At 59.3% G+C, this 14,095-nt stretch overlaps 1 protein-coding gene across 4 annotated transcripts; it reads right to left on the reverse strand.

The window, feature by feature from the left end:
- Positions 1–9: 9 nt before the first annotated feature.
- Positions 10–8,791, reverse strand: LOC148051882 (RUS family member 1-like). 4 transcript variants are annotated; one of them, XM_087735173.1, is made up of 11 exons: positions 8,751–8,791; positions 7,837–7,869; positions 7,603–7,708; positions 7,083–7,184; positions 6,199–6,269; positions 5,406–5,554; positions 3,676–3,733; positions 3,490–3,561; positions 2,794–2,954; positions 1,315–1,392; positions 768–975 (listed from the first exon to the last, which is right to left on the reverse strand). In XM_087735173.1, exons 1-11 carry the CDS (start codon positions 8,783–8,785, stop codon positions 845–847), a joined length of 996 nt encoding a protein of 331 aa, XP_087591299.1. In that variant the 5' UTR covers positions 8,786–8,791; the 3' UTR covers positions 768–844. The 4 variants fall into 4 exon arrangements, with proteins under 4 accessions (XP_087591297.1, XP_087591300.1, XP_087591299.1 ...); XM_087735172.1 differs by having other exon boundaries at positions 5,406–5,647; XM_087735171.1 differs by lacking the exon at positions 5,406–5,554 and having other exon boundaries at positions 10–975.
- Positions 8,792–14,095: the final 5,304 nt, after the last annotated feature.

Genomic DNA, 14,095 nt, shown 5'->3' on the forward strand with positions numbered 1-14,095 from the left:
CTAAAAAAACCCAAATTGCCCCAAATTCTTTCAAAACGACACAAAAACCCTCCCAAATTCTACCCAAATCCTCCCAAAATCAACCAACTTCCCCCCGACATGCCCCAAATCCCCTCAAAATGCCTAAAAATACCCCAAATTCCCCCCCAAAGGCCCCGAATTCCCTCAAAATGCCTGAAAATCCCCCAAAATGTCCCGAATTCCCCCAAATGCTTCAAAATTCCTTCAAAATGCCTAAAAATACACCAAAATGCCCCCAAATTCCCTCAAAATGCCCGAAAATGCCCCAAAAGCCCAAAATTCCTTCAAAATGACACAAAAATCCTCCTAAATCCTCAAAAAAGGCATCAAATTCCCCCCAAAATGCCCCAAATTTCCTCAAAAATGCCTAAAAATACCCCAAAAGGCCCCAAATTCCCTCAAAATGCCTGAAGACACCCCAAAATGCCCCAAATTCTTTCAAAATGACACAAAAGTCCTCCCAAATCCTCAAAAAATGCATCAAATTCCCCCTAAAATGACCCAAATTCCCTCAAAATGCCGCCAATTCCCCCCAAATGCTCCAAATTCCCTCAAAATTCCTAAAAATACACCAAAATGCCCCCAAATTCCCTCAAAATGCCTGAAAATCCCCCCCAAATGCCCCAAATTCCTTCAAAATGCCACAAAAGTCCTCCCAGATTCCCCCAAATGCGCCAAATTTTCCCCAAATCCCCCCAAAACGCCTCGGCAGCAAACCGCACATTTTTATAAATGCCCCAAACCGGTGCTTTTTTGGTCCCATTGTTGATAAAAACCCACCATTTTCGCCCCCTCCCCCGCCCCATTTTGGGGCCGATTTGGGTCAACGCGAAGCTGGTTGTTGGGGGCGGGGCTTCTCGGCCAAGGCCCCGCCCCCTGGCCCCGCCCAGTCGAGCTGCCATTCGTCGGGGGCCAGGAGGTGCCGCTTCGTCTCCCAACCGGCGGCCTCCAGCCCTGGGGGGGCGGTGACATCACAGGGTGACGTCACATGTGACATCATCTGATGTCACGTGACGCCACACAGCAACAGGTGGGGGGGGGAGGGTGAAGGGGCGACACGGGATGACGCGCTGTGATGTGCGTGGTGACACGCGTGATGACAGAGGGCGGCAGCGGGTGACGCGCGTGACATCACACGGGCGCGTGATGACACAAGGGGCCCAGGCGTGACAGTGGGGCAGGAGTGGGGGGCCGCGCGTGATGTCACGGCGGCAGGGGGTTGGGTCGCGATGACACGGGCGAGGGAGACCGGGGGGGGAGGTGACGCGCACCGAACCACGTGATGACACGTACCGCGCAGGAAGGCGGGGCCCAGCGTGCGCCAGAGGCGGGAGGTCTCGGCCAGCACCCCCCAGGGCACCGTCCCCGGCACTGCGGGAGGGGACACCACCCCCATTACTGCCCTGGGCACCCCAAAACGGCCCCCGGGGACCCCAAATTTGCCCCAGGGAACCCTAAAATCGCCCTAGGGGACCCCAAAATGGCCACCAAGCACCCTAAAATGGCTGCCAGGGACCCCAAAATGGCCCCCGGGCACCCCAAAATGGCCCCAGGGACCCTTAAAATGGCCACCAAGCACCCTAAAATGGCTGCCAGGGACCCAAAATGGCTGCCAGGGACCCCAAATTTGCCCCAGGGGACCCTAAAATTGCCCCCAGGATCCCAAAATGGCCACCAAGGACCCAAAATTGCCCCCAGGGACCCCGAAATTGCCCCAGGGGACCCCCAAACCCCCCAGGGACCCCTAAAGTGACCCCAGGGACCCCGAAAACCACCCCGGACCCCCCGAAACGACCACAGGGCCCCCCAAAATGACCCCAGGGCCCCCCAAAGTGACCCAAGACCCCCCCCAAACCCCCCAGGGCCCCCCAAAGTGACCCCAGGGCCCCCCCAAACCCCCCAGGGCCCCCCAAAGTGACCCCAGGGCCCCCCAAACCCCCCAGGGCCCCCCAAAGTGACCCCAGGGCCCCCCAAACGCCCCAGGACCCCCCAAAGTGACCCAGGGCCCCCCCCAAACCCCCCAGGGCCCCCCAAAGTGACCCAGGGCCCCCCCCCCAAACCCCCCAGGACCCCCCAAAGTGACCCAGGGCCCCCCAAACCCCCCAGGACCCCCAAAGTGACCCCAGGGCCCCCCCAAATGCCCCAGGGCCCCCCAAAGTGACCCCAGGGCCCCCCAAACCCCCCAGGACCCCCCAAAGTGACCCCAGGGCCCCCCCAAATGCCCCAGGGCCCCCCAAAGTGACCCCAGGGCCCCCCAAACCCCCCAGGACCCCCCAAAGTGACCCCAGGGCCCCCCCAAACCCCCCAGGACCCCCCAAAGTGACCCCAGGGCCCCCCAAACGCCCCAGGGCCCCCCCAAAGTGACCCCAGGGCCCCCCCAAACCCCCCAGGACCCCCCAAAGTGACCCCAGGGCCCCCCAAACCCCCCAGGGCCCCCCAAAGTGACCCAGGGCCCCCCCAAACCCCCCAGGACCCCCCAAAGTGACCCCAGGGCCCCCCAAACCCCCCAGGACCCCCCAAAGTGACCCCAGGGCCCCCCAAACCCCCCAGGGCCCCCCAAAGTGACCCCAGGGCCCCCCAAACCCCCCAGGACCCCACAAAGTGACCCCAGGGCCCCCCCCAAACCCCCCAGGACCCCCCAAAGTGACCCCAGGGCCCCCCCAAACCCCCCAGGGCCCCCCCAAAGTGACCCAGGGCCCCCCCCAAACCCCCCAGGACCCCCCAAAGTGACCCCAGGGCCCCCCCAACCCACCCCAGCCCCCCGGGACTCACGGCAGCGGCGCAGGCGGTGCTGGAGCGGGCGCAGGGCAGCACCCATGGGTGCCCCCGGGGGCAGCTCGGGGCCCAGCAGCTCCTCCAGCAGCAGGGCCTGGGCGCAGGCTCGCAGGGGGGCGTCGGGGGGGGCCCCCCGCCGCAAGCCCACCCCCACCCAGCCCCGGGCGGGGGGGGCACCCAGAGGCCTGGGTCCCCCTCCCCCAAACTCCTGGGGCCCCCCCAGCCCCCTGGGACCCCCCCAAACTCCTGCCCCCCCCCCCCCCAAATGTGGGGGTCCCTGGGAACCCCCCAGGTCCCTGGGTCTCCCTCAGACCCCTGGGACCCCCCCAAAACTCCCGGGTCCCCCCCCACCCAAATGTGGGGGTCCCTGGGTCCCCCCAGCCCCCTGGGACCCCCCCAAATTCCTGGGTCCCCCCCAAATGTGGGGGTCCCCTCCTGCATCCCTGGGACCCCCCCAGTCCCCTGGGACCCCCCCCCAAATTCCTGCCCCCCCCACCCTGGGGTGCTCCCACCCAAACCTGGGGGTCCCCTGGGTCCCCCCCAGACCCCTGGGACTCCCCCAAACTCCTGGGTGTCCCCCCACCCTGGGGTGCCCCCACCCAAACCTGGGGGGTCCCCTGGGTCCCTGGGACCCCCCCCGACCCCTCCCCCACCCCGGGGTGCCCCCCCCCCCCCCAAATCGGGGGGTCCCCACCTTGGGAGGGCCGCAGCACGATGATGTAATCGGGGGTGCCGCACTCCAGCGCCTTCTTGAACTCCGCTTCGCTGGGGGGGAGGGGGAAGATGTGGGTGCCCCCCACCCCGATACGGGGGTCACCCCGAGGTGGGGGTGTCCCCTGTGTCGTCCCCCCCCCCCCCCCGACGCCTGGGCCCCCTCACCTCTTGACCAGGCGGTGGAGGGGGGCACCCAGGTGGAGGCTGAGGCGGGTGCTGAAGCCTGTGGGGGCGGCGGGTGACGTCATCAGGGTGACGTCATCGTCAGGGTGACATCGTCGTCAGGGTGACACAAGGGAGGGGGGGCCACGCGTGGGGACAGGGGGCAGTGGTGGGTGACGTTGGGGGTGGCACTGGGTGACGGCGGGTGACGCCCGGTGATGCCGGGTGACGCTAGGTGACATGGGGGGAGGGCACTGGGTGACATCAGGTGACACTGGGTGATGCGGGGTGATGCCAGGTGACATCAGGTGATGCTGGGTGACAATAGGTGACACTAGGTGACATGGGGGTGACACAGGGGTAACGCCAGGCACCACAGAGGTGACACCGGGTGACACTGGGGGTGACACCAGAGTGACACCAGGTGACACTGGGTGATGCTAAGTGACACCGAAGAGACACTGGGTGACAAGGGGGTGAAACTGGGTGACATGGAGGGGTGACACCACAGCGGTGGCACCGTGTGACGCTGGGTGACACAGGGGGGTGACACTGGGTGACACAGAGAGGTGACGCTGCAGCGGTGACACTGGGTGACACTGGGAGGGTGACACCAGGTGACAAGGGGGGACACTGGGTGCCACAGAGGGGTGACGCCACAGTGGTGACACTGGGTGAAGCTAGGTGACACCAGGTGATGTTGGGGAGGTGACACTGGGTGACATGGAGGGGTGACGCTGCACCGGTGACACTGGGTGACGCTGGGTGACACGGGGGGGGTGACACTGGGTGACTCTGGGTGACACTGGGAGGGGGACAGGGTGACACAGAGGGGTGATGCTGCAGTGGTGACAGTGGGTGACACCAGGTGACACGGAGGGGTGACACCACAGCGGTGACACCAGGTGACATGGGAGTGACACCGGGTGACACTGGGAGGGTGACACTGCGTGACGTGGAGGGGTGACGCTGCAGCGGTGACACGGGGTGACACAGGGTGACAGCGGGTGACACAGGGGGGTGACACTGGGTGACAGGGAGGGGTGCTGCTGCAGCAGTGACACTGGGTGACACTGGGTGACACGGGGGGTGACACTAGGAGGGTGACACCAAGTGACACTGGGACGGTGACACCGGGTGACACTGGGGATGACACTGATGACACTGGGGGGAGTGAGACACTGAGTGACATATGGAGGGGTGACACTGGGTGACACGGGGAGGGTGAGACCAGGTGACAGGGAGGGGTGACGCTGCAGCGGTGACACCGGGTGACACGGGGGGGGTGACACTGGGTGACAGGGAGGGGTGACGCCGCAGTGCTGACACTGGGTGACACCGGGTGACATGGGGGGGTGACACTGGGAGGGTGACACCGGGTGACACAGGGGGTGACACTGGGGGGGTGAGACACTGAGTGACATGGAAGGGTGACACCGGGTGACACTGGGAGGGTGACACCGGGTGACAGGGAGTGGTGACGCCGCAGCGGTGACACCGGGTGACATGGGGTGACATGGAGGGGTGACACCGGGTGACAGGGAGAGGTGACACTGCAGTGCTGACACTGGGTGACACCGGGTGACATGGGGGGGCGACACAGGGGGGTGACACGGGAGTGACACAGGGGAGTGACACTGGGTGACAGGGAGGGGTAATGCTGCAACGGTGACACTGGGTGACACCGGGTGACGCCGGGTGACACGGTGGGGGTGGGTGCCCCCGGGCCTCACCGGGCAGCAGGGGCTCGCGGGGGTTGACGTCCTCGGGCCCGGGGACGGTGATGACGTCCTCGCCTTTCCCGGAGGGGCGGGGCCGCGGAGCCCCGCCTCCCCAGGCCCCGCCCCTCAGAGCCCCGCCCAGGGCGAGGCGGAGGCGGGGCCTGTTGAGGGTGGGCAGGCGCAGGGCCCCCACCGCCCCCAGGTTGGCCCCCAGGTGGGTCCCCAACAGCAGCGTCACCACCCCCCACGTCAGCCTGCGCCCCCCCAAAATCCCATCAGCCCCTGGGGGGGGGCCCCAAAATCCCATCAGCCCCTGGGGGGGACTCCAAAATCTCCCATCAGCCCCCGGGGGGGCCCCAAAACCCCCCCTCACACCTGGGGGGGTCCCCCAAAATCCCATCAGCCCCTGGGGGGGCCCCAAGCTTGCCCAGGAGCCCCAGGCCACGCCCCCTCCATTGAGACGCCATAAAGCACCCCCCCCACCAGAGGCCACGCCCCCACAAAGCCCACGCCCCCAGAGCCCCTCAAGACCCCGCCCCTTCCCATAAAACACACCCCCTTCCACGAGGCCACGCCCTCAAGTCCCACAGACGTCCCATCCTTTCTCAGAGGCCACGCCCATTCACGGAGACCACGCCCCTCCCAGACACCACGCCCCCACCAGCCCCCTTCCTGCAGCCTCCCTCTCCCCAAAGCCCCGCCTCTTCCTGAGACCACGCCCCCTTCCCACAGACCACACCCATTCCCAGAGGCCACGCCCCTCCATGGGGACCACGCCCCCTCCCCCGGAGGCCACGCCCCTTACCATGGCCGCCCCTCCAGCAGCGGCAGCAGCAGCAGGGCCAGCAGCAGCCCCACCCCGTTCACCAGCGTCTCCTGCCCAGTTCCCACCAGTATGGCACCAGTAACACCAGTAACCCCCCCGCCACCCCTCCGCTCCCTCAGTGCCTCCCAGTATAACCCAGTTGCTGTTCTACTACTCTCACTTGCCTCCCAGTCCAGCCCAGCTGCTCTCCCAGTTCCCCCCTCCCCATTGCCCCCACTGTCCCCCAATCCCCTCCCAGTCCCTCCCAGTCCCTCCCAGTCCAACCCAGTTAGCCTCCCAGTCCCTCCCCCACTCCTTCGCAGTCCCCTCCCACTGCCCCCCCAGTCCCCTCCCAGTGGTCCCAGTACAACCCAGTTGCCCTCTCAATGCTCCCAGTCCATCCCAGTTGCCCTCCCGGTCCCTCCCCATCACCCCCAGTCCCCTCCCAGTCGCCCTCCCAGTCCAACCCAGTTGTCCTCCGCATCACCCCCAGTCCCTCCCAGTGCCCCCCAGTCCCCTCCCAGTCTCTCCTCTTTGCTACCCAGTCCATCCCAGTTGCCCTCCCAGTCCCTCCCCATCACCCCCAGTCCCTCCCACTGCCCCCCAATCCCCTCCCAGTCCCTCCCAGTGCCCCCCAGTCCCCTCCCAGTCTCTCCTCTTCACTCCCCACTCCACACCAGTTGCCCTCCCAGTGCTCCCAGTACAACCCAGTTGCCCTCCCAGTACTCCCAGTCCATCCCAGTTGACCTCCCAGTCCCTCCTCATCACCCCCAGTCCCTCCCCCTACTCTCCAAACCTCTCCCAGTCCCTCCCAGTGCCCCCAATCCCCTCCCAGTGCCCCCCAGTCCCCCTCCCAGTCCCTCCCAGTGCTCCCAGTGCCCCACCTGGCTGCTATCCTTGGCGGCCACGTCGGCCATGTTGTCCCTCCGCGCCTGGTGCACGGCCAGCGCCGCCCGCGTGGCCCCGCCCGCCACACCCACGATGCACTGGGGCGGGGCACCAGTGTCACCCCAGTGCCTCCCAGTATCCACCAGTACCACCCCACTATCCCCCAGTATCCCCTTACTGCCTCCCAGCATACCCCAGTGCTTCCCAGTATCCTCCAGTATCCCCCTACTGCCTCCCAGCATCACCCCAGCACCTCCCAGGATCCCCCAGTGCCTCCCAGTATCCCCCAGCATCACCCCACTGCCTCCCAGTATCCCCCAGTATCCCCCCAGTGCCTCCCAGTATACCCCAGTACCCCCCTCAGCGCCTCCCAGTATCCCCCAGCATCACCCCAGTATCCCCCAGTAGCACCCCAGTGCCTCCCAGTATCCCCCAGTATCACCCCACTGCCTCCCAGTAGCGCCCCACTGCCCCGCCCCCTCCCGCTGACGTCACGCGACGCGGCCGTGACATCACCTTGGCGGCGGCCGCCAGCGTCAGGAGGGCGGGGCCGGCGCGCGGCCAGGCGGGCGCCAGCAGCTCCAGCACGAGGGCCACGTCATTCAGCACGTCCGCCGCCAGCCTGGGCGGGGCCTCCGCGTCACGTGGGGGGGCGTGGTCTCCAACCGGGGGCGTGGCCTCCCGCGGGGAGGCGTGGGGAAAGGGCGGGGCTTTGCTTAGGGGTGGGGTTTAAAGGGGGCGTGGCCTCACCGCCATTGCTTGGCCTCGCAGTCCAGGCGGGTCCTGGGGAGGGGGGGAATCCCAGTGCTCCCAGTAAGATCCAGTAGCTCCCAGTGCCACTTCCCAGTAAGCCCCAGGGACTCCCAGTGCTCCCAGTGCCACCTCCCAGTGCTCCCAGTACCCTCCCAGCCCAGTCCAGTGCCTCCCAGTATCCCCCCAGTCCTTCCCAGTCCATCCCAGTATCCCCCCAATCCATCCCAGTGCCCTCCCAGTGCCTCCCAGTCCATCCCAGTCCCCTCCCAGTCCATCCCAGTATCCCCCCAGCCCATCCCACTCCCCTCCCAGTCTATCCCAGTCCCTTCCCAGCGCCTCCCAGTACCCTCCCAGTGCCTTCCAGTCCATCCCAGTATCCCCACACTCCATCCCAGTGCCTCCCAGTCCCCTCCCAGTCCATCCCAGTATCCCCCCAGCCCCCTCCCAATCCATCCCAGTACCTTCCCAATGCCTCCCAGTCCATTCCAGTGCCCTCCCAGTCCATCCCAGTATCCCCCCAGTCCATCCCAGTACCCTTGCAGTTCCTTTCCAGTCCATCCCAGTATCCCCACAGTCCATCCCAGTGCCTCCCAGTCCATCCCACTCCCGTCCCACTCCTCTCCCAATCCATCCGTCCCATCCCAATGCCTCCCAGTCCATCCCAGTGCATTCCAGTCCATCCCAGTGCCCTCCCTGTCCATCCCAATGCCTCCCAATGCCTCCCAGTGCCCTCCCAGTCCATCCCAGTCCCCTCCCAGTGCCTCCCAGTCCCCTCCCAGTCCACCCCAGTGCCTCCCAGTATCCCCCCAGTCCCCTCCCAATCCATCCCAGTCCCTTCCCAATGCCTCCCAGTCCATCCCAGTGCCCTCCCAGTCCCCTCCCAGTCCCTCCCAGTGCCTCCCAGTGCTCACCCCTGGAGCCAGGCGAAGGTGATGCGCGTCACCATCCCCACCCCGTCTGCGTTTGGGGTGAAAAGGGGCAATTTTGGGTGCGGGGGGGAATCCCAGTGCTCCCAGTAAGGCCCAGTAGCTCCCAGTGCCACCTCCCAGTAAGCCCCAGGGACTCCCAGTCATCCCAGTGCCACCTCCCAGTGCTCCCAGACACCCTCCCAGTGCTCCCAGTCTCACTGATGCCTCCCAGTGTGTCCCAGTGACTCCCAGCAAGTCCCAGCACTCCCAGTAAGTCCCAGTAGCTCCCAGTGCCACCTCCCAGTAAGCCCCAGTGCCTCCCAGTGCTCCCACTAAGCCCCAGTGACTCCCAATGCTCCCAGACACCTCCCAGTATCCCCCTACTGCCTCCCAGTATCTGCCAGTCCTACCCCAGTGCCACCCAGTATCCCCCCAGCGCCTCCCAGTATCCCCTTACTGCCTCCCAATATCCCCCCAGCATCGCCCAGTATCCCTCTACTGCCTCCCATTATCCAGCAGTCCCACCCCAGTGCCTCCCAGTATCCCCCCAGCACCTCCCAATATCCCCCTACTGCCTCCCAGTATCCCCCCCAGTGCCTCCAAGTTTGGGGGTGAAACTCGGGGACTTCAGGGTCAAAATGGGAGATTTTGGGGTGAAATTGGGGGATTTTAGGGACTCAACATACATTTTAGGGCAAAACTGGGGAATTTTGGGGTCAAATGCGTCAAATTTGTGAATTTTGAGGAGAACTGGGGGATTTTGGGGCAAAATTAGGGGATTCGCGGGTCAAATTTGTGAATTCTGGGGTAAAATTGGGGATTTTGGACAAATTTGTGAATTTTGGAGTGAAATTGGAGGATTTGGGGTCAACTATGTGAATTTAGGGGTGAAACGGGGGGATTTTGGGGTCAAATTTGTGAATTTTGGGGTAAAACTGGTTAAATTTGTGCATTTTGGGATGAAATGGTATTTTGGGGGTCAAATTCATGAATTTTGGGGTCCGAATGGGGGATTTGGGGGAAAATCTGTGAATTTGGGGGTGAAAAAGGGATTTGGTGTCAAATCTATGAATTTAGGAGCAAAATTGGGGGAATTTTGGGGTCAAATTTGTGCATTTTGGGGTGAAACTGGGGGATTTGGGGGTGAAACAGGTCAAATTGGTGCATTGTGGGGTGAAACGGGGGGATTCGGGGGTGTCAGAGCAGATTTGGGGGTCCAAATGGGGGATTTGGGCTCAAACATGGGGTTTTGGGGGTCAAATTGAGGATTTGGGGGGTCAAACCGAGGGATTTTGGGGTCAGCTGAGGAGTTGGGGTCCCCAGAGAGATTTTGGGGTCAAATTTGTGAATGTTGAGGTGAAACTGGGGGATTTGGGGGTCAAATCTGTGAATTTTGAGGTGAAACTGGAGGATTTGGGGGTGAAAGAGGCCAGATTTGTGAATACTAGGGGTGAAACTGGGGGATTTGGGGTCAAATTTGTGAATGTAGGGGTAAAGTAGGGGGATTTTGGGGTAAAAGAGGTCAAATTTGTGAATTTTGAGGTGAAACTGGGGGATTTTGGGGTGTCACTGGGGGATTTTGGGGTAAAACAAGTCAAATTAGTGAAATTTGGGGGAAAATGGGGGATTTTGGGGTCAAATTTGTGAATTTGGGGGAGAAACGGGGGGATTTTGGCCTCAAATTTGTGCATTGTGGGGTGACACTGGGGGATTTTGGGGTGAAACAGGTCAAATTGTGCATTGCGGGGTGAAATGGGGGGATTTTGGGGTGAAACAGGTCAAATTGGTGAATTTTGGGGTGAAATGGGAGGATTTTGGGGTCAAATTTGTGCATTTTGGGGTGAAACTGGGGGATTTGGGGGTGAAACAGGTCAAATTGGTGCATTGTGGGGTGAAACGGGGGGATTTCGGGGGTGCCAGAGCAGAATTTGGGGTGAAAATGTGGGATTTGGGGGCCCAAATGGTGGATTTGGGCTCAAACATGGGGTTTTGGGGGTCAAATTGAGGATTTGGGGGGTCAAACCGAGGGATTTTGGGGTCAGCTGAGGAGTTGGGGTCCCCAGAGAGATTTTGGGGTCAAATGTGTGAATGTTGGGGAGAAACGGGGGGATTTGGGGGTCAAATTTGTGAATGTAGGGGTAAAGTAGGGGGATTTTGGGGTTCACCTGGTCCAATTGGTGAATTTTGAGGGGAAACTGGGGGATTTTGGTGTCAAATTTGTTAAATTTTGGGCAAAATTGGAGGATTTTGGGGTAAAAGAGGCCAGATTTGTGAATACTAGGGGTGAAACTGGGGGATTTGGGGTCAAATTTGTGAATGTAGGGGTAAAGTAGGGGGATTTTGGGGTATAACTGGTCAAATTGGTGAATTTTGAGGTGAAACTGGGGGATTTGGGGGTGCAACTGGGGGATTTGGGGGTGAAACAGGTCAAATTGGTGAATTTTGGGGGAAAATGGGGGGATTTGGGGGTAAAAGAGGTCAAAGTTATGAATTTGGGGGAGAAACGGGGGGATTTTGGGGTCAAATCTGTGAATTTTGAGGCGAATCTGGAGGATTTTGGGGTGAAACAGGTCAAATTTGTGCATTTTGAGGTGAAACTGGTGGATTTGAGGGTCAAATGTGTGAAATTTCAAGTAAAATTGGAGGATTTGGGGGTAAAAGAGGCCAGATTTGTGAATACTGGGGGTGAAACTGCGGGATTTGGGGTCAAATTTGTGATTGTAGGGGGAAAGTAGGGGGATTTGGGGGTAAAACTGGTCCAATTGGTGAATTTTGAGGTGAAACTGGGGGATTTGGGGCTCAAATCTGTGCATTTTGGGGTGAAACTGGGGGATTTGGGGTCAAATTTGTGAATTTTGGGGTAAAGTAGGGGGATTTGGGGGTGAAACAGGTCAAATTAGTGAAATTTGGGGGAAAATGGGGGGATTTTGGTGTCAAATTTGTGAATTTTGGGGAGAAATGGGGGGATTCTCGGGGTGTCAGAGCAGATTTTGGGGTGAAATGGGGGATTTTGGGGTGAAACAGGTCAAATTGGTGCATTTTGGGGGAAAATGGGGGGATTTGGGGGTAAAAGAGGTCAAATTTGTGAATTTGGGGGAGAAACGGGGGATTTGGGGGTGAAATCTGTGAATTGTGAGGTGAAACTGGGGGATTTTGGGGTGAAACAGGTCAAATTGGTGCATTGTGGGGTGAAACGGGGGAATTTGGGGGTCAAATGTGTAAATTTAGGGGTAAAGTAGGGGGATTTTGGGGTATAACTGGTCAAATCTGTGAATTTTGAGGTGAAACTGGTGGATTTGAGGGTCAAATTTGTGAACTTTGAGGTGAAACTGGGGGATTTGGGGGTCAAATTTGTGAATGTAGGGGGAAAGTAGGGGGATTTGGGGGTAAAACTGGTCCAATTGGTGAATTTTGAGGTGAAACTGGGGGATTTTGGTGTCAAATTTGTGAATTTTGGGGAGAAACGGGGGGATTTCGGGGGTGTCAGAGCAGATTTTGGGGTGAAAATGGGGGATTTGGGCTCAAACATGGGGGATTTGGCACAAACATAGGGTTTTGGGGGTTCAAATTGAGGATCTGGGGGGTTACACCAAGGGATTTTGGGGTCAGCTGAGGATTTGGGGTCCCCAGAGAGATTTTGGGGTCAAATTTGTGAATTTTGAGGTGAAACTGGGGGATTTGAGGGTCAAATTTGTGAACTTTGGGTTGAAACTGGGGGATTTGGGGGTGAAACAGGTTAACTTTGTGCATTGTGGGGTGAAACGGGGGGATTTCGGGGGTGCCAGAGCAGATTTGGGGGTCCAAATGGGGGATTTGGGCTCAAACATGGGGTTTTGGGGGTCAAATTGAGGATTTGGGGGGTCAAACCGAGGGATTTTGGGGTCAGCTGAGGATCTGGGGTCCCCAGAGAGATTTTGGGGTCAAATTGGTGAATTTTGGGGTGAAACAGGGGGATTTGGGGGTCAAATTTGTGAATGTAGGGGTAAAGTAGGGGGATTTTGGGGTAAAACTGGTCCAATCTGTGAATTTTGAGGTGAAACTGGGGGATTTTGGTGTCAAATTTGTTAAATTTTGGGCAAAATTGGAGGATTTTGGGGTAAAAGAGGCCAGATTTGTGAATACTAGGGGTGAAACTGGGGGATTTGGGGTCAAATTTGTGAATGTAGGGGTAAAGTAGGGGGATTTTGGGGTATAACTGGTCAAATTGGTGAATTTTGAGGTGAAACTGGGGGATTTGGGGGTGCAACTGGGGGATTTGGGGGTGAAACAGGTCAAATTGGTGAATTTTGGGGGAAAATGGGAGGACTTCGGGGTAAAAGAGGTCAAAATTTTGAATGTGGGGAGACACGGGGGGATTTTGGGGTCAAATCTGTGAATTTTGAGGCGAATCTGGGGGATTTGGGGGTGAAACAGGTCAAATTTGTGCATTTTGAGGTGAAACTGGTGGATTTGAGGGTCAAATGTGTGAAATTTCAAGTAAAATTGGAGGATTTGGGGGTAAAAGAGGCCAGATTTGTGAATACTGGGGGTGAAACTGCGGGATTTGGGGTCAAATTTGTGAATGTAGGGGGAAAGTAGGGGGATTTGGGGGTAAAACTGGTCCAATTGGTGAATTTTGAGGTGAAACTGGGGGATTTGGGGCTCAAATCTGTGCATTTTGGGGTGAAACTGGGGGATTTGGGGTCAAATTTGTGAATTTTGGGGTAAAGTAGGGGGATTTTGGGGTAAAAGAGGTCAAATTAGTGAAATTTGGGGGAAAATGGGGGGATTTTGGTGTCAAATTTGTGAATTTTGGGGAGAAATGGGGGGATTCTCGGGGTGTCAGAGCAGATTTTGGGGTGAAATGGGGGATTTTGGGGTGAAACAGGTCAAATTGGTGCATTTTGGGGGAAAATGGGGGGATTTGGGGGTAAAAGAGGTCAAATTTGTGAATTTGGGGGAGAAACGGGGGGATTTGGGGGTGAAATCTGTGAATTGTGAGGTGAAACTGGGGGATTTTGGGGTGAAACAGGTCAAATTGGTGCATTGTGGGGTGAAACGGGGGAATTTGGGGGTCAAATGTGTAAATTTAGGGGTAAAGTAGGGGGATTTTGGGGTATAACTGGTCAAATCTGTGAATTTTGAGGTGAAACTGGTGGATTTGAGGGTCAAATTTGTGAACTTTGGGGTGAAACTGGGGGATTTGGGGTCAAATTTGTGAATGTAGGGGGAAAGTAGGGGGATTTGGGGGTAAAACTGGTCCAATTGGTGAATTTTGAGGTGAAACTGGGGGATTTTGGTGTCAAATTTGTGAATTTTGGGGAGAAACGGGGGGATTTCGGGGGTGTCAGAGCAGATTTTGGGGTGAA

This window comes from Nipponia nippon, unplaced genomic scaffold (genome assembly GCF_047370975.1).
Source record: "Nipponia nippon isolate SJK-2023a ecotype South Korea unplaced genomic scaffold, ASM4737097v1 scaffold_52, whole genome shotgun sequence".
In the NCBI taxonomy this organism is placed as follows: Eukaryota; Metazoa; Chordata; class Aves; order Pelecaniformes; family Threskiornithidae; genus Nipponia; species Nipponia nippon.

Coding starts and splice junctions, on each gene's coding strand:
- LOC148051882 (XM_087735171.1), bottom strand. CDS start 8,785: ATGGTGACGCGCATCACCTTCGCCTGGCTCCAGGG. Junction 7,709..7,836: donor TGCGAGGCCAAGCAATGGCG/GTGAGGCCACGC, acceptor GGCCCCGCCCAG/GCTGGCGGCGGACGTGCTGA. Junction 7,185..7,602: donor CGCTGGCGGCCGCCGCCAAG/GTGATGTCACGG, acceptor GCCCCGCCCCAG/TGCATCGTGGGTGTGGCGGG.